Below are 24,534 nucleotides of genomic sequence, written 5' to 3'. Positions count from 1 at the left end.
GTTTGAAGTTTTGGTATAAAAATGGGTGAAATGGAGTATAATTACATAGGAAAATATTTTTTTTTTTAATATTTAAGAGCTCAACGGCTCTTTTCTAAACCCAATGCAAGATTCTCTCTCTCTTCAGCCGCTAACCAGCTCACGCCTCTCTTTTTTTTTCCGTTAGCGCCCCCGTTAGCGCCCCGGTGGTGTGGTGTTAGCGCCTGGGGGCGCGAGCGGAGGGGCTCTAGCGCCCCCGTTGAAGCCCCACACCCCTCAGCCTTAGGCTGAGGGGTGTGGGAGGCTTTAATGGGGGCTCCAACCAATAATATTATAACGTGTGGCAGAGAGAGAAATTGGATAAGGGGGGTGTTGGAGCCCCCATTGGAGTCTCTGGCCCTGGTGTGGAGGGGCTCCAGCAGGGGCTCCAGCGAATTTTTTTTTATTTTTTTATAAATATATTCAAACAACGTATTATTAAAAAAACTCATAAATTATTAAAAAAAACACACATTAATATCTAAAAATAAAATAAAAATTAAAGTACTAAAAAAAACATTCTTCTTATTCTTCGGCTTGGTCTTCTTCGATCAACCTCTTTCTGATACGTTCCTTTTGCTTTTCCATTAGCATTTGATCGACCGGATTTAGGTTACTGAAGTCTCTAGTAAGAAAGTCCAAATCTCTCATTCGACTTTTTTCCTTTTTGTCATAAGAGACCACCTCCGTGGTTTTGTTGAATTTATTGAGGGATTCAACAAGATTGGCGATGTTTACGGCTTCCACCTCAACCGGTTTTTTCCCCTTGGCGTCCCTTCCCAATGGCCACCTCCTCGGCGGTGAAGACGTTTCCTCCTCCGCAATGTTTAGGTCGAATCCAACGCGGCAATCCGACCCGGTTGAAGTGCTATACGCTCCAGACGAACTAGTTTTAGTCCGTTTCGGCCTTACTTCCGCATCAAAGTCCGGCGCCACCAGCTCAACCCACTTGGAACACCTTTTCAACCTCTCCCACAACTTTAAATCGTCCCACGTCTTCACCATCCCATACCTCCGCAAACACTCCTGCTTCCACTCTTCGACCGTGAAATTGTAAACCGCCAAATCATCACTGCCACTTGGTCTCATACGACCGCTGTTCCTGTTGAAAAGATTAGTAAACAAGCCGACAAATTTTCTGATTTCGGACCACCGACCCGAAATCATATCGGCGTTCCGCTCTGTACTCCCAACGAGCATGTAGAACGTCTCCCTAACCTTTGTCCAAAAAATCTTGCTCTTTTGGTAGTCGGCTGCAAAATGACTAAATAAATTAGATTTCCATTTAACTTTTTTATTTAACTTTTTTATTAAAAATCATTTTTAAAAACGTTAAAACAATTACCGCAACGCCGATACTCAGAAATGACTATCCAAGCCCGACACAAGGCTTCCTTCTCATCCGATGACCACGGAGTGGCTTTCCGTTTCGTCCTCGGAGTCAAAGCCGGTCCCGACCCGTCCGTTGCAACTTGTTTTTTCCGGTGGACGCGTCTTTTTGGTCCCGTAGCTTCACCGTGTGATTCTTGTGTCTCCGGAACAACAAAGTTAGGAGACGGTTGTGTGTTGGATGGTTGAAAGCCGGATGATTCTTGCGGCTCCGAATAAAACATCGGTTGGTGCGGTGACGACCATAAATCATCGTCAAGATAATCTGAATCAAGGTTTGGGAACCAATTTCCAGCCATTTTTTTTTTAAAAAAGTTGAGAAGATGAATTAATTTTGGGTGAAGGTTTGAAGTTTTGGTATAAAAATGGGTGAAATGGGGTATAATTATATAGGAAAAATATATTTTTTTTTTTTGGTTTGTTCGGCTCCCAACGGTCAAAAAACCATCAAAAGTTGTACAGCCCTCTCTCTTCTCCCGCTAACCGGCTCACGCCTGCATTGTTTAGCGCCCCGTTAGCGCCCCCGCTAGCGCCCTGGTGGTGTGGTGTTAGCGCCTGGGGGCGTGAGCGGAGGAGCTCTAGCGCCCCCGTTGAAGCCCACACCCCTCAGTCTTAGAAACAAAACAGCAGTCATATGTTGACTTTAGTTTAATCCGCGTACTCTACACACACAAACCAATCCAATAAAAAACAACCCATTTGATGTTAAACTCTCACAACCCATTTCATCATCTCACACTTTATTATTATTCTTATTATTTTTAAATTCAAGAGCCTCAAGAATTAGAGTTGACCAAGAAAACAATCACCTGTTTGTTTGTGATTTGGGAAAGAAACTTTGATGAGTAATAAGGAGGTGGCGTTGCGGCTCAAGGAGGCGGCCGAGGCTGCGATCGGGTCCATCGGGTTGGGGTATGATCTGACTGAGGATTTGAGATTGAAGTATTGTAAAGGGAAGTCACCCGAGTTGAGATTGATCGGGATCGATGATGAACAGGTTCGGGATATATCGATCCCGGGTGGGATTTTGATCCAAAATGTGTCGAAATCGATTAATTGTGGAAAAGGTGAACGGATGCGGTTTAGTTCGGATATTCTCAATTTTCAACAGGTATATTTGATATTATAGATCTTGTTACTGCTCTGATACCATATAGAATGATATGAGGCCCTTGGGATATTGTGTGTTATTGATTAACCGAACCGCAAAGTTGTTTGATTTTTAAGGTGACATGTTGTGTTTGTAGATGTCTGAGCAGTTTAATCAGGATGTTTCATTATCTGGAAGAATCCCAACAGGTCAGTTTAATGCTGCATTTGAGTTCACAGGATCTTGGGCAAAAGATGCTGTCAACACGAAAGCACTTGCGTTAGATGGCGTGTTCATAACGCTTTACAATATCACACTTGAAAAGTCGCAAATTGCATTATGTGATCATGTTAAGAATGCTGTTCCGTCGTCGTGGGAACCTGCAGCATTAGCCAAGTAAGTGAAACTTGCATTTTTTTTTATTTATAAATTTTAAATGTGTTACACAATTTGAAGGATTGATTGTTTGTGTGGTTTTAGGTTTATTCAAAAGTTTGGTACACATGTAATCGCGGGTATTAAAATGGGAGGAAAAGACGTTGTGTATTTGAAGCAACAACATTCGTCAAATCTTCCTCCCGACGAGGTGTTGAGGAAGCTCAAGGATGTTGCGGAAAAGAGGTTCAGTGGACAGCCCGATGATCACCCGAGAAAAAGCCATGATTTGAATCCGGTTTGACATCTTTACCTATGTTTTGTGAACACTATATGTTTTAGTTGCTAAACTTTGATCATGTTTGATAAAATTTAGCATCCAATTTAGGAGTGAAATTTCCTGCTACGGAATAAAAATAAGTTTTTGGTTTGTCGAGACTCGTGTTTAATAAACAAGTAATGTTCGGGTGTGCTTGTTTATTTTAACAGGTCATGTTTGGTTGACATGGTTAACCCAAAAAATTATATACGTCGGCTCGTCAACTGTTTAGTTAAACAAGTCGACCTGCCAACCCTTTTAACACATGTATTACAACTCTGCAACCCGTGTACAATCCGCCAGAACATCAACCCATTAGACTGGCTTAGATAAATGGATAAACGAGTTGTGTTTGGGTTTAATTTATGTTAATGGGTTAGGGTTAATGTCTTTGAGACAAATCAATAACTATTTTAGTAGCGAATAACCATGAAATGTAAAATGACAAGATGGACGATAATATTAATAGCATTTCTAAGCTTATATTAATATTTTTCGTTTCAGCTTGAAAGGAACGACTACGGCTTGATAAACTTGGATCCTGCAGTCGAGGTTAGAGCTTTGATATCGTGCCTTTATTAACATTTTGCGTACATGTTTCCGATATTGCCCTTGGGAAACAATGATCAAACTAAGACTGAGATTCTACTCTGTGTCGCTTTTTACTGTATCATTTCAGGATATAACTGTTTTCTGGAGGAGAAGAGGAGGAAGTTATAGCAAAAACCTCGATCACCGCACGTGGTGTCAAACCGTTCAAGTTGAACCTCAAGTGATTTCAATGTTGTTTATTCCAATAACGTCTTTGTTAAGTGGAATCGATGGCAACGGGTTCTTGACGCATGCCATCAACCTCTATATACGCTGTGAGCAAATAACTCCGTTTATTGACCCGTGTTGAAATGTCCAAAATACCCTTTAGTCAAATGGCTATGTTTGTTTTGCAGATAAACCACCAATTGAAGAGCTTCAGCAGTTTTTGGAGTTTCAGCTTCCGACACGTTGGGCACCGGAGTTCGGTGAGCTTGCAGTCGGGCCCGAGGGGAAATCGCATCATAGTGCATCGTTACAGTTCAGATTTATGGGTCCCAAGCTCTATGTTAACACAAATCAGGTAATGTTTTATCTTTAATGGGAAAAGGTATCTTATAAAGGAAGCGGGTCATATGGGTCAACGGGTCGAAAGTCCTCCAAAGGCCTAAATTGTATTTTTCATAAAAAAAATAAAAAATTGAGTAATGTCTGTAGAACACATTGAAATTTTGAACAAAAAGTGCCCATATCGACCCGACCCGTAACAATATTGACCATTTTGACTGGCCCATCAAATGGGACAAAAGTCCTCCAAAGGACCTTAATTGTATTTTTATTCCACAAAACCTTCTAAATCTTATTATTTAAAAAAATAGATTATCATCTATAGAGAAATTTGTAATTTTGGACAAAAGTGTCCCCTCAAACCGACCGGATCATAACATAGTTATCAATTTTGACCGGCCCATCAAATTGGTCAAACGGGTCGAAAGTCTTCCAAAGGCCCAAATTGTACTTTTAATCCATAAAACCTTCTAAATCATATTATTCAAAAAGAACAGAATTATCCACATAAAAATGTGAGATTTTGGACAAAGAATGCCCCCCTGCACTAGACCCGACACGTCCCGTCCCCTAACAAAATGGCCCATTTTGACTGGCCCATCATCTCTAGCTGTTACATAATACAAATTATCTTTACTGTCAATGACCCTGCAGGTGGATGTCGGTAACACACCTGTAACGGGCCTTCGTCTTTACTTAGAAGGAAAAAAGAACGACTGCTTAGCGATCCATTTGCAGCATCTTTCATCCATACCCAAAAGCTTTAAACTCGTGACTCAACCCAGCCCGAAATTATCGGGTCCGGATTCTCAAGACCGAAGGTACCACGAGAAGGTCCAATGGAAAAGCTTCTCACACATATGCACAGCCCCAGTGGAGTCCAATGACGAGCTCTCGATCGTTACAGGTGCCGAGTTTGAAGTAAGTGATGCGGGCCTAAAACGAGTCCTGTTCTTACGCCTCCGGTTCTCAAAAGTTGTGGGGGCCACAGTGGTTAGACAACCCGAGTGGGACGGGTCACCCGTTCTTGTGTCTAAAAAATCAGGGATCGTTTCGACCCTGATCTCTACTCGGTTTTCAAATGCTCAAAAACCGCCACCACAGCCTAATGTTGTGTTAAACTCAGCTTTACCTGTCGGGCCACCCGTGTCGCTTCACGGGAAGAAGCTTTTGAAGTTTGTTGATACCGCTGAGTTGATTAGAGGGCCCCAGGATTTGCCCGGTTATTGGGCTGTCTCAGGGGCTCGGTTGATGGTCGATAAAAGTAAGATATCGTTGCGGGCTAAGTTTTCGCTTTTGGCTGTGGTTCCTCCTGATGAAGAACCGTTGTAGGATTGATCTTTGAGTGTCTGAACTTGTGTTCTGATTTGTTCAAAAATGGTTTGTAGTTTTTGTACATTTCGGTGCAATGGTGAATGGTGTATAAATTACTATGTATATCACTGGGTGATGTGTTTAGTAGGTGATTTTGGTTTTATCATTCATTTTGTTCACAGTGTTGCTTGGATAAAATTGTCTAGTAATTTCATCTGTTACTATAACACATAAATTTTTATTATTGTAGTACAGGTTAATGAGGTTTACTTTGTTATCAGTTGCATCATATAAATCACTTATAAGTTTTAATTAAAGCATTGTTATATATATCAATGTAATTATCATAAATATATGACTACTATAATTGCAGAAGTATAGCAAAGGTAAAGGTTGATGAGAGTTTAATCAATGGCCATTTTCTTGAGTTAGAAGGCATATTTATAACCTCCTTAATTTATAATCTAAGTTACAAACTTAACGTATTGTTTTGTAAATTTGCTATTGGAATTTTGATATCAAGCAAAAAAGGAATATATTTTATTCCTTCAAAGGCCTTCAATTTCAATATGCATTCCAAAAAATTCAACCAAATATAGTAGAATCTTCAACCACTTGTCGTTCTAGCAAGCCCGACAAGCGCATAGACTGCAAGTGCAGCAACCTTTAGGTGACGTGTGGGTACTAGTGGCGGTGACAATGTAGAGAAGGTGGAGACAAAGACCGATAAATTTCCGTTCCTTTGAAAATTTCCAAATTTGTGGTAAATTCCAACACTAATAAGCAAAATAATAAACCTCTCTTGATCCTACTGTTACTTCATTAATCATTATAACAACAATTATAAAGAACTATACAAAACTGGTCCATAACAACCAACAGCAAACATATAACATATTATATTTTGAATCTCAAACAAACTAAAATGAAGTTCAAAACTTCAAGTAACAACACATTCCTAACATAACTAAACTACAAGCTCTTATTAGAAACAACATTACCATATTATCATCATCATCCATCAACATAAAACCATACATTACCTCAATTCCCAGATGAATTAACAGCCTCAAGAACAACCAAAGCTTGCTCTTTTATCAACTCCATCTTCTTCAAATAAATCTCAAGCTCCACCTTCTTCAACCGCCTCCACTTCTCCTCGAACTCCACCCTCTTCGAACCCTCAACCAATTCCATCCCCGCCTTCACAACCTCCTCCGTCACAACCGGACCATCATCCCTCCCATCATACCTCACAACCCGATTAATATCCACACCCTTCTCAACCAACTCCACCATCACACCTTCCTTATCATCCACCCCATTACTCGTACTCGCAGCATTATCATTCTTTTGAATCCCACTGCCCCATATCAATTTCGACAATTCGTAACCATCCCGTTTGTGACTCTTCGAAAAGCTTCGGTCTTTCCCACCCTTCTCCCGACTCGCGTTGTTCTCATACTTCTTCCTTAACCTCCTGATCTTATCCACCAGCTGTGCCCTACTAACATCCACATGTAACGACTTCTTAATAAACTCATGAAACGCGCCCATATCCGCGATCAAACCCTCACCGGTTTCCGACTTATAATCAATCAAACCTTTTAGTATCACAATCTCATCATCCTCACTCCATAACCTCTGAAACAATTGCTTCTTGGAGTCATCATCTATAATCTTAGCTTTCTTGAAATCATTATTATTATTATTATTATTATTATTATTATTATTATTATTATTATTATTATTATCATTCGACGGCATCCGCTTACCCCGGGCCATGGGTAATGATTTAATAATCAATTTGGAATCTGGGTTTGGGTTTAAACTAAATTCCATAGGTACGGACGAAATGGGTTTGATATTTGGATCAAGGGCGGGTGGTAAATCGGAATCGGAATCGGAAATTAGGGGTTGGTCGGAATCGGAATCGGAAGCGGATGGTTGGTCATCGTCGGAACCGGAAGCTTCTTCTTCTTCATCGTCATCGGAAGATGAATAATTGGGGGTCAATTGATTGTGTGCCATTGATTGTTTCTAAATTAGGGTTTGTGAAGCTGCAGTTGAAATGAAATACAAATGTGACTGACTAGGTACTGGTGGTTCGTTGGGTAGTTAATACACAAACGGTCCTTAAATCATTTTTAATGACATTTGTACCCCTATAAATCTTAATAGCAAAGCCAATCCTGCTAAAAACGAAGCTTTGGGACCTAGAAGCTGAAGAGGTTCCGTGTACGACGCGCTGAACCCTACTCAAAAATTTCACAGCCTCTGGAGCCAGAAAACCAAATGTATCAAAGGCAAATGGTAGAAAGACATGTTGATTATCTAAACATCATTTACTTTTTTTTAAAAAAAAAAATCTTAATCTTATATTATACTATTTATTTAATTAATTAAAAAAATACTGCACTCTTTTTTCACATGGCAAGATGTTTTTCAACCTTGCTATTCCACGTGTGCCAAGTGGCAGCTTAACCTTGGTTAGTGGCTTAGCGGGTTCATAGGTTTCGGGTCGACGGATTAACAGGTTGAATTCTTAAAACTCTAACATCGTCTATATATTTTATCCGTGTCGTGTCGTGTCAAAACTGGTGATTAACCGGGGTCCCTTCTTGCATTCGATAATTGACAAGCACTATCATCTTGTCATAGATGTCTTGTCGTGCTTGCTTTTGGAACATCATATTTTGTTGCGAATAAACAAGATATTGAGGAATTGTCCATACATAATATCATAATTATTGATACGGGCCTTTTCCACATAAAAGGGGAATATTTTTTTACAATAGAAGCAAAAGTGATGTGGATTATTCAAGAATCGAAGTTTATTTCCTAAAAGAAGATTTCAATGAACTTCTATGAAATGATTTCAGTGGCTTGGTTAAGCGAACCCACCGGAGCCGTAGCGAAAGCGAGTCTTCATAGGGCAATTGCCACTGCTTATGGACCCGAACCTGGGTGATCTATCCATGACCAGGCTGAAGCTTGGGTGAAACTAAGTGGAGGTCCGAACCTACTGATGTTGAAGAATCAGCAGATGGGTTCTTCGATGATCTCATACGCCCTCTTATGTTCCAAATTGAGCTGCAAATTTGGTTACATGGCAACAGACAAGCAACCGATTGGGCATCATCGAAATGGTTTGCCCAAGCATCTCTAGCCGCTTTGTAAAATATTCCCTTAACGAGCAAGAGGTTTTACTACGGTACTTATTTTTGTATGCATATACATGTTTGGAATGATGAATCGGACGGAGCGTGTACCCAAATGGTTTATTGATAACTATTATGACACAAAAGAATACCAATAGACTTGTCTAGTGACACAAGCAATGTAAAAAGGCTATAAATATTTAACCAAAAGGTTAGCAGTTTACTAACAATGTTAACAATTACACCAACAGTACGAGTCCGGTTCTGTGGTGAATCGACAAGTACAATAACCTAATACATATTAGTCATACATAAACCATGAAGATCACCTTACAAAGGAACATCGGCAGGATAATCTTCCCTATGTTTCTTGACTGTTTCCCTTACGAAAACCTCCTGCTCGTTAAGGTTTCTAGGAGGAACATCATATACATCATTAAACATGTCTGCCACCGGAGGCTTTTCTATCCGTTCTGCAACCTGAATCGCTTGTGCCACCTACCAAGATCATAATTATAAAAATAAAAAATTAAATAAAGAAAAGTCAAACATAAAGTCAAAAGATTTGACCTGTTTCCTAATGTTGCTACGGTATTGAGATTCCGCCACGTCATCCCACCATCTTTTGTTTTCAATCCATTTTCTAAGCCTTTTTACAGGGTTTTGATCACATTTCCATCTTTCTATTTCATCAACCGAGCGATACCTCGTTGAATCATCGGATGTCGTATGGTGTCCCGCTCTATACGTGAGTGCCTATATTAAAAAAAAAACATATCAGATTTGTAATAAGTTTGGCATCAGAGGTCAAAAGCATACACAAACCTCAATCAAAACTGGCGTTTGTTCATTAATAGCCAGTTTCCGTGCTTCACAAACAGCATTATAGATAGCAAGAGCATCATTACCATCTATTCTGATACTTGGAACACCATACGCCTTCCCTCTAACAACAACACCATCACCTACAGTTGACCATTTGACCAAAAAGTCAACTTAAATATAAGTGGTAAAAATGAAAATATAAGAAACAATATAGAAATACTTATTGTTCATTGACTGGTGTACTAATAGCCCATCCATTGTTTTGACAGAAGAAAATAACTGGGACCTCCAAAACCGCAGCAAAGTTCAATGCAGCATGAAAATCTCCCTGTGATTAATTAATGTAACAAAAATTAAATAATCAAGATTTTAATTATAATGAAGAATGTATACTTAAATGAAGCAATAAAAGGATTAATATTGTGTATTTACCGTACTAGTGCCTCCATCGCCAAAATAAGTGATTACACATGAATCTTGCTTTTCCATCTTGAGAGAATATGCAGCACCAACTGCGTGCGGGATTTGTGTTCTAGAATATATAAAACTAATTAGTCTTGTAAACGTGTAGAATTTGTATTATTTTAATAATAACGCAATATTTTGAATAAATTGATCTTAGAAGTTTTATGAATTAGCAAGTAAGCCTGTAGACGAATTGAACTTTTAGTGAACCGTTCAGCTGAAAGTTCGTATATACATTCGTTTATTTGCTAATCAAATGAACATGAATACATGGCCCCCGTCCATTCATTTATGCTCGTGAACGTTTATTTACATTTGTTCACCTACGTTCGTTTATATATTCATTTACTTTTTTAGGCCCATTATAAATTAGGCTCGTTTAAACAATAAGAATATCACCGATAACACTTTAGTAAAGTTTTATTAATTTTTTAGGTCCAGCAGATTGATGTTCAGTACTTCAGTTTGCTATTTTATGGTGTTAGCTCAGTTATGTTCATTTATTTCCATACATCTATGTTTAGTAATGTTCGTTCGTTTATACTACTAATGAACAAACACAAACGAACACGAACATATTCATTTTCGTACCTGACTTGCACGAACAAGAAAACCTCGTTTATTGAAATGTTCTTGTTCGACCGTTTGTGTTGTTAAAATTAAATGAATGAACACGAACATGCTCCCTTCGTGTTCGTCCAGTTTGTTTACTTGCCAACTAAAAGTATGGACATTGACCATTTTTCTAAACTGAACACTTTGACTTATTATATATAAGCCAAATTGGCAGTTCATAAGTAAACGGGTCAAACTGCCACGGTGCCACCTAATATGGAAAGTAAAGTTGAAATCTTACGCGACTGTTGATGCGACTGTAATGTAATTATGTTTTCTAGACCCGTAATGTACAGGCATCTGTCTTCCTTTACCATACTCATGTTTGTTTCCAAATAACTGATTTGCAAACTCTTGTAAAGTAAATCCTCTCCAGAGTAGGGCTCCAGGTTCCCGGTACTGTATCAATATAAGATTTTGCATATTAGCATCTTCCACATCAACGTTGAATTTTTCTTTTAAAAAAAAAGTTGACGTGTTTCAACAAGTAACCTGAGGGAAGACAAAGTCATTATTATCAAGAGCTGCTGCTGATGCAATATTGATTGCTTCCTCTCCTGTTGTGGTTGCATAAAATGATATTCTTCCTTGTCTTTGTGACTCATAGAAAACAGTATCCATAACTTCAAGTGTTACCATGTTGGTATACATCTTCAGAGCAAGTTCTTTATTAATCTGCACGTTAAAAAACAACAAAATCATTTCATTATTTCTTCAGGAATAATAAGAATGTTTTGTGGTTACCTTTAGTGGATCAATATCAGTGAATGGTTTGACCGTTGTCATCGAGCACGCGGTAACAGTTGACCCTTTCTTCAGTGGCATTGGATGTGAATATCAGGTTTTTGGTAAATTTGACTTTTCCACCTGGAAAATCTAGGATCTGACTGGATGGTGATTCAACAGGCAACTGTAATAAAATAGATGTATTTATAAGGAGTAGTAAGTATGTCAAAATCAAATAATAGTGCTAAAAAGATTCTATACTTATGATTAGATGTTAAAATATTCAGTGCTGTAACAATCAGTATTAGGCGCCGATTAATCAGAAATTGGTGATCAACCGATGCGATTTCAACTAACCGGACCTAAAATATCAATCATTGGACAAAGCCGGTCCAAATCGTTCAATATTGGTCAAATTTCATTCAAAATGGGTCAAAAGTTTATCAAAATTGGTCAAAACGGTCAAACTCTGATATAAAATGATCAAAATACGGTCAAAGTCAATTAAAACTGGTCAAAATGGGTCAATTTTTTATCAAACTATGTCAAAATCTTAAAAGTATTTGAAAAATTATAGTTATTAATCAAATCGGATTAATAAGTTTGAAAAAGTATATATAAGGTTTTGAAAACTTTTGTGTGTGTGTGTATTACATATAAAATTCCAATCTGATTAATCCCTACTAATAGTTAGTCGGTACCCCACTGCCCAACTAGCCCCTAGCGAGTTAAAATACCCTTTAATTTAGCCCAAACTTATACATAAACAAAAAATTATTGAAAAACAGCGACAATGACCAAAATCTTCATATATTATCAATCAGATATAAACACTAGAAGCTGATTATCCCCAAAATACTAGAGCTATTCAAAAAGCTCGCGACTCATAGCTCGCTCAATAAAAGCTTCAATAAAGCTAGCTAAAAAAACTTGTTTTGAAACAACATGAGCCAGCCGAGCCGAGCTCAAGCCAAACTTGGCTCAGCTGGTTGGCTTGTTTAACTTCGAGCTCCAGCTGAGCCGAGCTGCCTCGTTTAATTTCGAGCTTGAGCTCGAACCCACGGCTGGCTCAACTTGTTTACAGCCCTATAAAACAGTAACAATATTCAGTCCAATCTTCATCCAGTACTAGTTTGACCTAAAAAGTCAAAATGCCCACCTTTTATTCACATTCTAAAATATGAAATTAATAATAATTCATATTACACTACAAAATTAAACTGAATTGAAACAACAAAAACATATACACTTCCAAAATAAACCTAAATTAGAAATGGAAACCTGATCGATGTGACTGGTGGCAGTGGTAGTCGCATGCGATCGTCTGGCAACGTAATCCACGGCTCGATTACCGATTGAATAATAATAATAATTTGCATGTTTCGGGACAGGTAATGGTGAGAGTGTGTGCAGAAGACGATGGTGAAAGAGTGAATTAGTGAAGTGAGATGTGGAATTGGTGTAATGAAGCTTGGATTTGAGAATGTGGATGATGATTAAGTGTTTGGATTTTGTTAAGTAGGTGGAAGCCATTGGAGGCTTAATGTTATTGAAGAAGAGTTGAGATGAAGATGATGATGATGATGATGATGATGATGGGTAATAATAATAATATGCAGACGTAATTGTCGTTTGGCTAAACTACGTTCAATTCAATTTGTCACTATCTTAAACAAACAGAATAAAAGTGATTCACGTTATTACCGCTTGTTGCTGTATTTGGAAAGCGTGAAGCTAAGTCTATTTTATTCGGTGAAAAAATTTCTGTGTTTGAAGCGGTGGAGATTAAGTAGACTGTCTTTTAAATCGGTGTTATGGAAAGATTTGTGTAGTTTCTATTTCTAGTGTTGCTTTCATGGGTCTCAAGCGTCTCTTGCTAGTGTATTGTTTTTTTAATGAAAGTTGTTGTTCGGAAAATAAACTAATATATATAATGACTTAAATAAGTGTATACTTAAAATCAATTTAGGCGTGATGATTGGTAGGTTTGTTTATCTGCTACAACTGCACATGTAATCGATATTTGGGTTTTCATAAGTGATCGGCTTTGGTTGTAAAAAAGCTTGGTTTATCTGGGTATGTATTGGACAAGATAGTTTGGTTAACCATCTCTCAATCCCCACAACTTAGATGGATTTTTAGTTAATTTCAATTAGCAATTCTTCGAGTTTCTAAAAGAGAATAACCGACGGTTAGCATTTTATTTAACAAAAATCTTATGACATATAACATATTATTCATGACAAAACATGAAGCTTAGTCATGTCTGTTTGATTCGACTAGTTTGATAAATTATACACATATAACAAATACAAACTATACAAAAAAAAAGTTGTCTTTTGACATCCGAATGCCAAATGATGACAACAGTGAAAGAAATACATGGATCTACCACCGTTGAAAGCACAGTTTTTGAAGACTACATGTTGTACTTATTTGATCAAGTTAAACAAGAAACCGAACACGATGTTGCATAAACCTTATGTAACTCTTTTTATTAATAAACACGAAAACTTTTGATGGGTTTATATAGCACCCACAATCTTAATACTACTCAAAACAACTAATTATAAATATAAATACTAAATAATCTTTATTTTAAACATTAAGATAAATATATAAATAACCTAAACTCCAAGACAACTAGATTGCCCCTTTAATTTAGATCTCTATCAGTTCATCATAACCACCCATTAAGATATTCGTACCACTTTTGTACTTTTTGTATTAATCATTCGGTCCTTCAAGTTGGTATTGCACTATGTAAACTACAAACTTGTTACCTGTGTAACTTCACCTATCGTATTCTATGAATAAAACATTTTTGTATGGCAACAGTTATATTGAGTACTCTATACTACGAATGTATATTGAGTAAATGCATATTCGAAAACTACATGTTGTATTACATGATTCTAAATAGTGCTAATTATTGGATATTCAAGTTACTATAATGAGCTCAAAATAAGTAAAATGATATTGATTTACAACTTTCATGGGATTATAAATTAGTAAGATCCACACATTATGACGACTGATTTACACTGCGACATTGGAGGGATATTCTTGTGCGTGTTTCTTGATGTGTTTTGTTAACAAATCCTGTTGCTCGTTAAGGTTTTTAGGCGGGACATCATATACATCATTAAACATGTCTGCAACCGGAGGTTTTTCCACTCGTTCTGCAGCTTGAATCGCTTGTGATAGCTACACAAGTTAGATAGATGAGTGTAAGTCAAAACCATTTGTCAAGAGAAGTCAATGTTTGACTCAAGTCAAACATAATGTTAAAGATGTTACCTGCTTCCTTATGCTGCTACGGTGTTCCATCTCTACCTGATCGCTCCACCAACCGTTGCTTTCGATCCATTTCTTAAACCTCTTAACGGGGCTTTGATCATCTCGCCACCATTCAATTTCATCAGCCGGACGATACTTGGTTGAGTCATCTGATGTGGAATGGTGTCCTGCTCTATATGTAAGTGCCTGTGATTACAAAAGTCAAAGTCAAAGTCAAACTCAAGGTAAAAGAGTCAAAGTAAAAAGTCAAAACTATATCAAACCTCAATTAAAACAGGTGTTTGTTTCTCAATAGCCATTTTGCGAGCCTCGTAAACAGCTGAATAGATCGCAAGAGCATCGTTACCATCTACTCGAATACTAGGAATTCCGTACGCCTTTCCTCTTACAACAACACCGTCACCTACAGTTGACCATAAGTCAAACAACATAAGTACAAGTACACAAATGAAAAATGTCAAAACAACTATAAAAAAAGACATCAATACCTCTAAGCTGATCACTAATTGGAGTACTAATAGCCCATCCATTATTTCTACAGAAAAATATTACCGGAGCCTCCATAACCGCAGCAAAGTTCAAACCCGCATGAAAATCTCCCTGTAACAAACTTTAAATAATCAAATTCCAGATATAAAAATTACTCAAATAACTGAAAAACTTAATCAGTACTCACCGTACTACTTCCTCCGTCACCAAAATAAGTGATTGCGCATGAATCTTTCTTTTCCATCTTCATGGAATACGCAGCACCAACCGCCTGTGGGATTTGTGTCCTGGAATATTAAAAAGATGTTCATGATTATATATAAAAACTGGCATGTGGGCTGGGTATAATTATTAAGATTAGTATCTTACGCGACAGTTGATGACACTGTAATGTAATTAAGCTTTTTGGACCCGTAATGAATAGGCATTTGTCTTCCTTTTCCTTGATCATATTTATTTCCAAATAACTGATTTGCAAACTCTTGTAAAGTGAATCCTCTCCATAATAGAACTCCAGGTTCTCTATACTGCATTAACATAAGGTTTTTGTATATCAATAACACTTCCATATTTAAATTTCAAAAGTAATAAATATAAAGCAATACAGTTGTGTAACATCCAGCCCTCAGACCTGGGCCTGTAAACGAAACGAACGAATCATTTTTGTATGTTTGTTTATGTTCGTTTGTTAACAATACAAGCAATTCACGAACATAAACGACCGACGTAACTGAACATTAAATGAACATAATAAAGCGACCACCAATTAAAAGTAAACGTAAAAATAAATTAGTTGGGCCTAAAAAAAGGTAGATTAAATTGTAATGAGTGATATATAAATTTCATAAAACTAGAGTGACCTAGAGCTTTTTAATGAATATATAAACAAAGTTAAACCAGCAAACATAAATGAATGAACATAAATAACAGACACAAATGAACGAACGAGGCATGTGTTCATGCTCATTCATTTAACTAAAGGCACGAAAAAAGTTGTTCATGTCCATTCACTTACTTAGTAAACGAACATAAACGGACAAACGTAATGAATGATCATAAACGAATGATCATGATTCATGAACATTAATGAACGAATGAGACATGTATTCATGTTCATTCATTTAACTAATGAACAAAAAATGTTGTTCATGTTTGTTCACTTTAAAGGAGCAAACTTAAATAAACGAGACTGGTGTTCATGTTCGTTCATTTAACTCAAAGAAAAAAAAGTATTGTTCGTTTTCGTTAATTTTTTCAGTAAACTAACGTTGTGCCCAAACTATTCACAGACGGTTCACTACACGTTTGGTTCATTTACATGAGGCCAACCAAAATTGTTCACTTTATCCACTAGTAGTTCACAGCATTTTCTTAACAAGTAAACTAACCTGAGGGAAGACAAAATCAATATTCTTAAGGGCGGCTGCGGATGCTATATTAATAGCTTCTTCACCAATTGTGGTTAAATAGAAGGATATTCTTCCTTGTCTTTGTGCTTCATAGAAAATAGTATCCATAACTTGTAGTGTTACCATATCTGTATACATCCTGACAGCTAGTTCTTTGCTCATCTTTATGTTCAATGTCCAAAACAATCATTTGTTATTTCAAAAAAAAAAAAAGTCTTATTAATTTTATAAATTAGTATTTGTTTTACCTTAAACGAATCATTATCAACTATTAACTCGCCATTTTCGTTAAGAACTCGATAACAATTAGTCCTTTCCTCGTTAGAACCGGGTGTGAACATCCTTTTAGGGGTAAACTTGACTTTTCCACCTGGAAAATTTAGTTCTTGCTGTAATGGTGCTTCAACAGGCAGCTGTATCAAGATGGATATATTAATAAGGACTATTAATATTTACATCATAAGTTTAGTCTATTTTTTTGTTCACATAGTTTTTACTTTAAGATATAAAATCTGTCAAATGAATTTAAAATTGATATTAGAAAGTGAAATGTGTCAAAAAAAATTGTAACATAAAATAATCAAAACTGTCATGGAGATTGGCATTTGTGATTCTGTTTGGTTGATAAAATAATCAACTTTGATATGTAAGTTAATTAAATAAGCAGAATGTGAGTTTGGTTAAAGTTGGTTTGATAACTTAAATAGGAGTATGCTAGCATAATAATACTTTTTTAATGGCTAAAATTGGCTTAATGGCTTCAAAGAACATGTGCTGCTGAGTTGGTGAAGTTTGACTTTGATGATATTGGTTAATTGCTAGATTCATATATGTATATGATATTAATTAGTTTGGTCAGATCTCAAAAAGAAAATAATAATGACTTGTTAAGCAAAGTTGACAGGGTGACAATGGCAAAGTTATGATAGTCAAAGTGAAAATTTTCATATTGGTTCCCAAGTCAAAAATTTGTTCTGTAAAAAGTCAACCTTAAAAAACCTTTCAACTATGTATAAAAAAAGTTATCATCTTCATTCACACTCGTGTTACATCAGGAGTCAAAATTATAAATTTGTTCCATTTACTTTTATGTGTAATTTATATCATTGAAATAATCTATGCAAGATTGAGTAGCTAAAAGCTTAAATTAAGTTAAACCTAAATTAAAAGTATTTAATAAGCTAGGCTGAGGCCAAGATAGGAGTTTGATAAGTCTGACTAAGCTAAATAGCCAACAACGTATTTAAAAGTTAATACTATTTATATAATACAATTAATATAAATATTATTATTTACTTAAATTATATATAACATGTGTAGCAACAATTACACACGCAAACGAAACATATATAATTAAATAATAATATATAAAACATAAACTGGTAGAGTTCGATCTCTTAGCGATACTCATATCGGGGCGGACACATTCTACATAGTCTAGGGTCAAGTGACGTACGGATTTAACTGAGACAAGTTATTATGGCCAAATAACAAAGGTAATTTAGTCTTCGATAAATGTTAACAAATGATATACGATTCGAGTGGTTAAGCTCGTCTCTTGAGTCAATTTACCAGAGCCAAACCATGAGGGTAGATATATATATATTTATTTTTATCATTTTCCCTTTTTAATGTCTCTTTTAGAATTCAATCCAAAAAAATATTAGCCAACGCAATATGAAAAAAAAGTTATGTTACCCGACTGGTAAAAATATTAACCTTTATACAATAAAAAAAAATGTTTACCAATTACCAATAAAAATATCTTCCTTTTTTTGTTCCGAGCGTATCTCTATTAGTGAGTCAACTCAAGCTTGAAAGATATAGTTGAGAACGAGCTAAATACAGGTTTGGAATTAGACATGATCGGTTCGTTTACTACCCCATGAAAGCTACCTATTTTTACTTATTTTATTTTTGAAACAGACCCATCGTTATTCATAACCCATACAACTAACTGATAGTATTAAATATTAATATTTGTGATTCTATTCAGGGAATCTAGAAACAATTAAACCGGTATCACAACAATAAACTTAATACATTTCATAACAATATATAAACCGATGTCACGATGAGATTGGTAGTATACGAGTATGAAACCTGTATTGCAAAATACGTATATAAAAAATAAGTTAAGCCATTTATATATTCAAACCTTATATTTTATTTATATATTTATAAATATAAACCTTGTAAAATTTGATTGGATCTTGATCACTATAATTATTAGGCCTAAAACTCTTTTTTATCTATAATTCATTTAAACAAGTTTAAAGTCTTTACAAACTAAAATTTAAAACTAAAAAAATAAAAATCAAATTAAAAAAAAAGAAATAAAAAAAGATTAATTTAAGTTAATCATTGTTACAAAAATTATATTTCACATATTATGTTACTCGTTATGGCTTATAGATCTTTTTATTTAAAATCCCGAAGACTTCCAGAATGGTAAAAATATAGAAAACATGAAAAAACAAATACCGGTACCAATTGTATTCGGTAAAAAATGATCATCCTTGATAAAAAATTACAGTGATGAAGTTATTACAGAGTACCGACCTGATCGATCTCCTCGCTAAAGCTGGTAGCAGTATGCGATCGTCTTCCACCGGAAACCGACTCAAACCCGCGGTAGAAAGTGCCAGTTTCAATCCCCGCGTGGTTCAGCAATGGCGGAGGCGTTGTTGAATGAATAAGACGACGAGAAAATACCGAATCGGTAACCGAAGAAGTGTGATTCAATGATCTAAACATGTAAAACTTGCTTAATTTGATATTATTAATAATAATTTTATTGGATTTTGATAAGTAAGAAGCTGCCATGGAAATTGAGTTGATTAACAGAAACAGAGGATTTGATATTTGAGGAATTAAATGATGGAGTTGAGTGTTGCCATGGAAAAATGGTTATTTATTAAGGCTTTGGCTGTTAAAAATAAAATATAATAATAATTTGAATAAATAAATAAATAAAATTATTTCGGCTTGTGTTCACCAAACTAACTCCAAGTGGATGGATAGATACAAATTATTTAGGCTTGTGTTTACAATAGCCATCTCCATTTTGGTGGGATGGTAGAGGCTTTGGCCTTTGAGTGAGAGGTTCAGGGTTCAATCCCTGGCAATGGCGGTTTAATGTAAATAGTAGGAGGAAAGCATTAACATTCAAAAAAAAATATAGTAGGAGGAAAGCATAAAACATTCAAAAAAAAAAAAAAATACAAATACAATAATCAATCATGGCTGTCTTATCACAAAATTGGTCACGTAAGAATTTTTTTTATATATATATTTAAATAAATTCTTTTGTAAAAAATGGATAACGCAAAAGGATTTTATGTACATACGTAAGAATGTATCTAACTACCTATCTTTTATAGCAAATATATCAAAATCATACTTATGTTATAATATTATCCTTTTATTACAACAAGATTATTGAAGTAATATTTGAACAAAGAAACAAGAGGATAAAAGGGAAAAGATGAAAATGTGTACTGGGATAATCTTTCATTTACATTGTAGTATTATTTATACTACACAAAAGTAAAATTGCCAACAAGCTCAAATTATTAGATTTTTACTTGGAGTGTTCATGTGACCATATTTTTGACAATTGTGAAAAGGTGACATACAACTTGCACAATTCGTCGGTGGTTTCATAACACTCCCCCTTGGATGATACCTTTTCAAAACTTCGGGGTCTTGAAGTACTGCCTCATTAAAAACCTTGCTAAAGAAAAACCCAATGGGAAAAAACTTTAGCTAAGGGAAAAGGAGTGCAGTAGATAGTTCCCCCTCAAGTTGCAGGTCGTTACATTGTTCGTACATGGCGCATGCCAATATCATGGACATGTTTTCTGAATGTTGTTGTGGGAAGTGCTTTTGTGAAAATATCAGCTGAGTTGTTGCTGGATTGGACATATCTCATCTCAACCTGATTTTCTTTAATAAGGTCCCGAGTATACTCAAAGTATTTTGGTGGTATATGCTTTGTTCTGTCACTTTTGATATACCCTTCCTTCATTTGCGAGACACAAGCTGCATTAGCTTCATAGATAGAAGTTGGGATTCGATCTTTCTCTAGACCACAAGAAATCAATATGTGTCGTGACATAGATCTTAACCATACACATTCTCTTGAAGCTTCATGCAATGGAATGACTTTAGCATGATTTGAAGATGTTGCAATGAGTGTTTGTTTCTGAGAAAGCCATGAAATCACAGTTCCTTCATTCTTAAATACGTATCCAGTTTGAGATTTTGCTTTATGGGGATCAGATAAATAACTTGCATCTGCATAACCAACTAACCCTTCTTTTGAATCGTTAGGATAAAATAAACCTAAATCAACAGTTCCTTTTAAATACCGAAAAATATGTTTAATGTCATTCCAATGTCTTTTAGTAGGGGATGAACTGAATCTTGCCAATAAATTAACTGCAAAAGAAATGTCAGGTCTTGTACAGTTAGTAAGATACATAAATGCTCCAATTACACTGAGGTATGGTACTTCGGGACCAAGAATCTCTTCATTATCTTCGCAAGGACGAAATGGATCATTGTCAACATTGAGGGATCTAACAACCATCGGTGTGCTTAAAGGATTTGCTTTGTCCATATTGAAACGCTTTAAGAGTTTCTCAGTATAAGTTGACTGATGCACAAGTATCCCATTATGCATATGCTCAATTTGTAAACCAAGACAATTTTTGGTTTTTCCAAGGTCTTTCATTTCAAATTCTTTCTTTAAAAGAGCAATCGCTTCTTTAATTTCTTTTTGTGTTCCAATTAAATTGAGATCATCAACATACACAGCTATGATCACATATCCTGATGTTGTCTTCTTGATGAAGACTCATGGACAAATAAGATTATTTGTGTATCCTTTGCTTATCAAATAATCACTCAAACGATTGTACCACATCCTTCCAGATTGTTTCAGTCTATACAAGGATCTTTGTAACTTTATGGAATACATTTCCTTAGGCTTTGAGCTTATAGCTTCGGGGAGTTTAAATCCTTCGGGAATTTTCATATATATGTCACTGTCTAGTGATCCATACAAGTAAGCTGTGACATCCATAAGACGCATCTCTAAATTTTTAGAGACTGCTAAGCTGATTAAATATTTAAACGTAATAGCATCCATGACAAGAGAATACGTTTCTTCATAGTCAATTCCTGGCCTCTGAGAAAAACCTTGAGCTACAAGTCTTGCTTTATATCTTGTAACTTCATTTTTCTCATTTCGTTTTCTCACAAAACCCCATTTATATCCTACAGGTTTCATTGACTTTGTTGTAATGACAATAGGTCCAAAAACCTTTCGATTATTTAGGGAATTTAATTCAGCTTGCATGGCATCTTTCCATTTATTCCAATCTTGTCGATTTTTACAATCATCTACAGATTTTGGTTCAGGGTCATCATTTTCTTCCATGATATCAGTTGCCACAGAATAAGAAAATATATCATCAATATTTTCCATTTCATCTCGATCCCACATTATATGTGATTGACCATAGTTGATTGACAATTCTTTATTGGAATCATTTATTCCTTCCTGAGGAAATGTTATATCATTTATTATTTCCTGATGGAAGGTTTTGTCAATCATTCCTTCCTTAGGGTCAGTATCCTTTTCAGAGCCCTTTCTTTTTCGAGGATTTTTATCCTTTGAACCGATTGGCCTTCCACGTTTTAAACGTATTTGGGATTCATGAGGTGCATTATTATTATTTTGCTTGCTTGGAATCTCAACTCGAGTTGGAGCATTAGCAGCTGGTATATGAGATTTAGTGACCCTGTTTATATCAGTAAATGCGTCAGGTAACTGATTTGCAATTTCTTGTAGATGTATTATTTTTTGAACCTTTGTCTCACTTTGTTTTGATCTTGGGTCTAGGTGTAACAATGATGACACACACCATGATATATCTCTTTCTTGATTTTTCATTTCTGCCCCTAATGTCGGGAACATTGTCTCGTTAAAATGGCAATCAGCAAAGCGTGCTGTAAATACATCACCTGTTAAAGGTTCAAGGTATCTTATGATGGAAGACGTTTCATATCCAACATATATTCCCAACCTTTTTTGGGGACCCATTTTTGTGTGTTGTGGCGGTGCAATAGGAACACACACAGCACACCCAAAAATTCTAAGATGAGAGATATTTGGCTCATTTCCATAAGCAAGTTGTGTGGGAGAGTATCTATGATTTGCACTTGGTCTCACACGGATTAATGATCCAGAATGCATGATTGCATGACCCCAAATAGAAACAGGGAGTTTTGTCCTCATTATTAATGGTCTAGCTATTAGCTGTACGCGTTTGATCAACAACTCGGCTAAGCCATTTTGTGTGTGTACATGAGAAACAGGGTGTTCTACAACAATCCCCACAGACATGCAATAATCATCAAAAGCATGTGATGTAAATTCTCCCGCATTATCAAGCCTTACTCTTTTAATGGTATAATCCGGAAAATGTGCACGTAATTTGATAATTTGAGCAAGAAATTTTGCAAAAGCAACATTACGAGTCGATAATAAAGAGATATTAGACCATCTGCTGGATGCGTCTATTAAGACCATGAAGTATCTAAATGGTCCACATGGTGGATGAATTGGTCCACATATGTCACCTTGAATTCTTTCAAGAAACATTGGTGTTTCTTTATCAACTTTTAATGGCGAAAGCCTTGTAATTAATTTACCAAGAGAACAAGATGTACATTGAGACATTTTATCTATTTTGTGGATCTTTTGACCTTTCAGTGGATGCCCATGTGTATTTTCAATGATCCTTTTCATCATTGTGGATCTTGGATGGCCTAATCTGTCATGCCATAAGTTTATGATACCAGAATCGCAACAATTTTCTTTGACTGCCATATGTGCTTGAGGCACATTTATATATGTATAATGCAAACCAGAATGGAGCATTGACAATTTTTTCAATATTTGATATTTGCTTATGATATAAAAATATTTTTCATTACTAACAGTCCTTGACTGAGTATCATATCCATTATGATATATGTTTTGGAAACTCAACAAATTTCTTGTTGATTTTGGGGAAAATAAAGCATTTCTATTTTGAGCTTTGTGCCATTTGGTAATGCTAAATTAGCTTTTCCCACTCCTTCTATCAAGTTTGTAGGACCTGATATTGTATTGATGATCCCTTTTGTTGGTTTCAGTTTATAAAAATATTTTTTAGATCTAAGTATAGTATGCGTGGCTCCACTATCCGCTATACATATATCTTCTTCATTTGTTTGATCTTGTGCTCCAGTGATTTTCATTTTAAATCTTAAAAAATATTAAGAAAAATAATAAGTGTATAACGAAGACATTGTGACATTTTAATAAGAACTTTATTTAATTGAAAAACAAACAGTACATGAAGGAAACTACATAACTAAAGATAATGTGAAACACACCTAATTATTGCATATAATTATTTCTCGTCAATCAACACTTGTTTCAGAGATCCAAATCATAGTCTGCAATGCTCAGATCAGCATTGAGATCACCAAAGTTATCAACATGGTTCACTTCTTTTTCTTTTCCTTTAAGAGAGGCTTGGTACAGTTCACACAGATGTGGAGCTGTGCGACAAGCCTTTGCCCAGTGGTTTGTACTTCCACATCTAAAACAGGGTGTACCATTATTTTCGGACCTACCAGCTTCATTCCACTTATTGTGGTGGTTGGAATTTGTATTATGTGGAACATTATTGGCTCTCTGGCTACGACCACGGCCACGACCGTAAGAATTAGTGTTCCATTTAAATGGATGTTTACGATCATTAAAATGCCTTCTGTCAAAATGACCACGGCCACGTCCACGACTTTGTTCCCATTTATGACCAGAAATTTTGTGAGAATTTTTGTGAGCAACATGTGCTTCTGGTATTGCTAATGAACCCG

At 35.8% G+C, this 24,534-nt stretch overlaps 3 protein-coding genes and 1 pseudogene across 4 annotated transcripts; 1 reads left to right on the top strand and 3 right to left on the bottom strand.

Moving 5' to 3' along the window:
• The first annotated feature begins 2,085 nt into the window (after window positions 1-2,085).
• On the top strand, window positions 2,086-5,743 carry LOC143536621 (MACPF domain-containing protein At4g24290-like). Its single transcript, XM_077030565.1, has 7 exons — window positions 2,086-2,518; window positions 2,655-2,893; window positions 2,978-3,170; window positions 3,696-3,743; window positions 3,871-4,057; window positions 4,139-4,305; window positions 4,944-5,743. Exons 1-7 carry the CDS (start codon window positions 2,249-2,251, stop codon window positions 5,619-5,621), a joined length of 1,782 nt encoding a protein of 593 aa, XP_076886680.1. The 5' UTR covers window positions 2,086-2,248; the 3' UTR covers window positions 5,622-5,743.
• Window positions 5,744-6,473: 730 nt separating this feature from the next.
• Window positions 6,474-7,634, bottom strand: LOC143536597 (putative transcription factor At1g61730). The gene has a single exon (XM_077030546.1). It carries the CDS (start codon window positions 7,632-7,634, stop codon window positions 6,648-6,650), a length of 987 nt encoding a protein of 328 aa, XP_076886661.1. The 3' UTR covers window positions 6,474-6,647.
• A 1,369-nt stretch (window positions 7,635-9,003) lies between these two features.
• Window positions 9,004-12,934, bottom strand: LOC143536620 (2-oxoisovalerate dehydrogenase subunit alpha 2, mitochondrial-like; annotated as a pseudogene). Its single transcript, XR_013135914.1, has 9 exons — window positions 12,677-12,934; window positions 11,414-11,579; window positions 11,162-11,344; window positions 10,911-11,068; window positions 10,022-10,121; window positions 9,797-9,917; window positions 9,590-9,729; window positions 9,335-9,520; window positions 9,004-9,262 (listed from the first exon to the last, which is right to left on the bottom strand). The product of XR_013135914.1 is annotated as a 2-oxoisovalerate dehydrogenase subunit alpha 2, mitochondrial-like (transcript).
• A 1,371-nt stretch (window positions 12,935-14,305) lies between these two features.
• Window positions 14,306-19,483, bottom strand: LOC143536619 (2-oxoisovalerate dehydrogenase subunit alpha 2, mitochondrial-like). The gene is made up of 9 exons (XM_077030564.1): window positions 19,156-19,483; window positions 16,842-17,006; window positions 16,573-16,755; window positions 15,554-15,711; window positions 15,372-15,471; window positions 15,184-15,295; window positions 14,959-15,098; window positions 14,696-14,881; window positions 14,306-14,602 (listed from the first exon to the last, which is right to left on the bottom strand). The coding sequence occupies exons 1-9, from the start codon at window positions 19,417-19,419 to the stop codon at window positions 14,435-14,437; spliced, it is 1,476 nt and encodes a 491-aa protein (XP_076886679.1). The 5' UTR covers window positions 19,420-19,483; the 3' UTR covers window positions 14,306-14,434.
• Between the last annotated feature and the right edge of the window lie 5,051 nt (window positions 19,484-24,534).

The sequence above is a fragment of the Bidens hawaiensis genome, unplaced genomic scaffold, assembly GCF_021521415.1.
Source record: "Bidens hawaiensis isolate Kalapana, Puna unplaced genomic scaffold, B.hawaiensis_p1.1 tig00010854_1, whole genome shotgun sequence".
NCBI classification, from domain to species: Eukaryota; Viridiplantae; Streptophyta; class Magnoliopsida; order Asterales; family Asteraceae; genus Bidens; species Bidens hawaiensis.
Note: the sequence above shows the minus strand (reverse complement) of the source record. Positions and strands in the feature narration are given on the sequence as shown.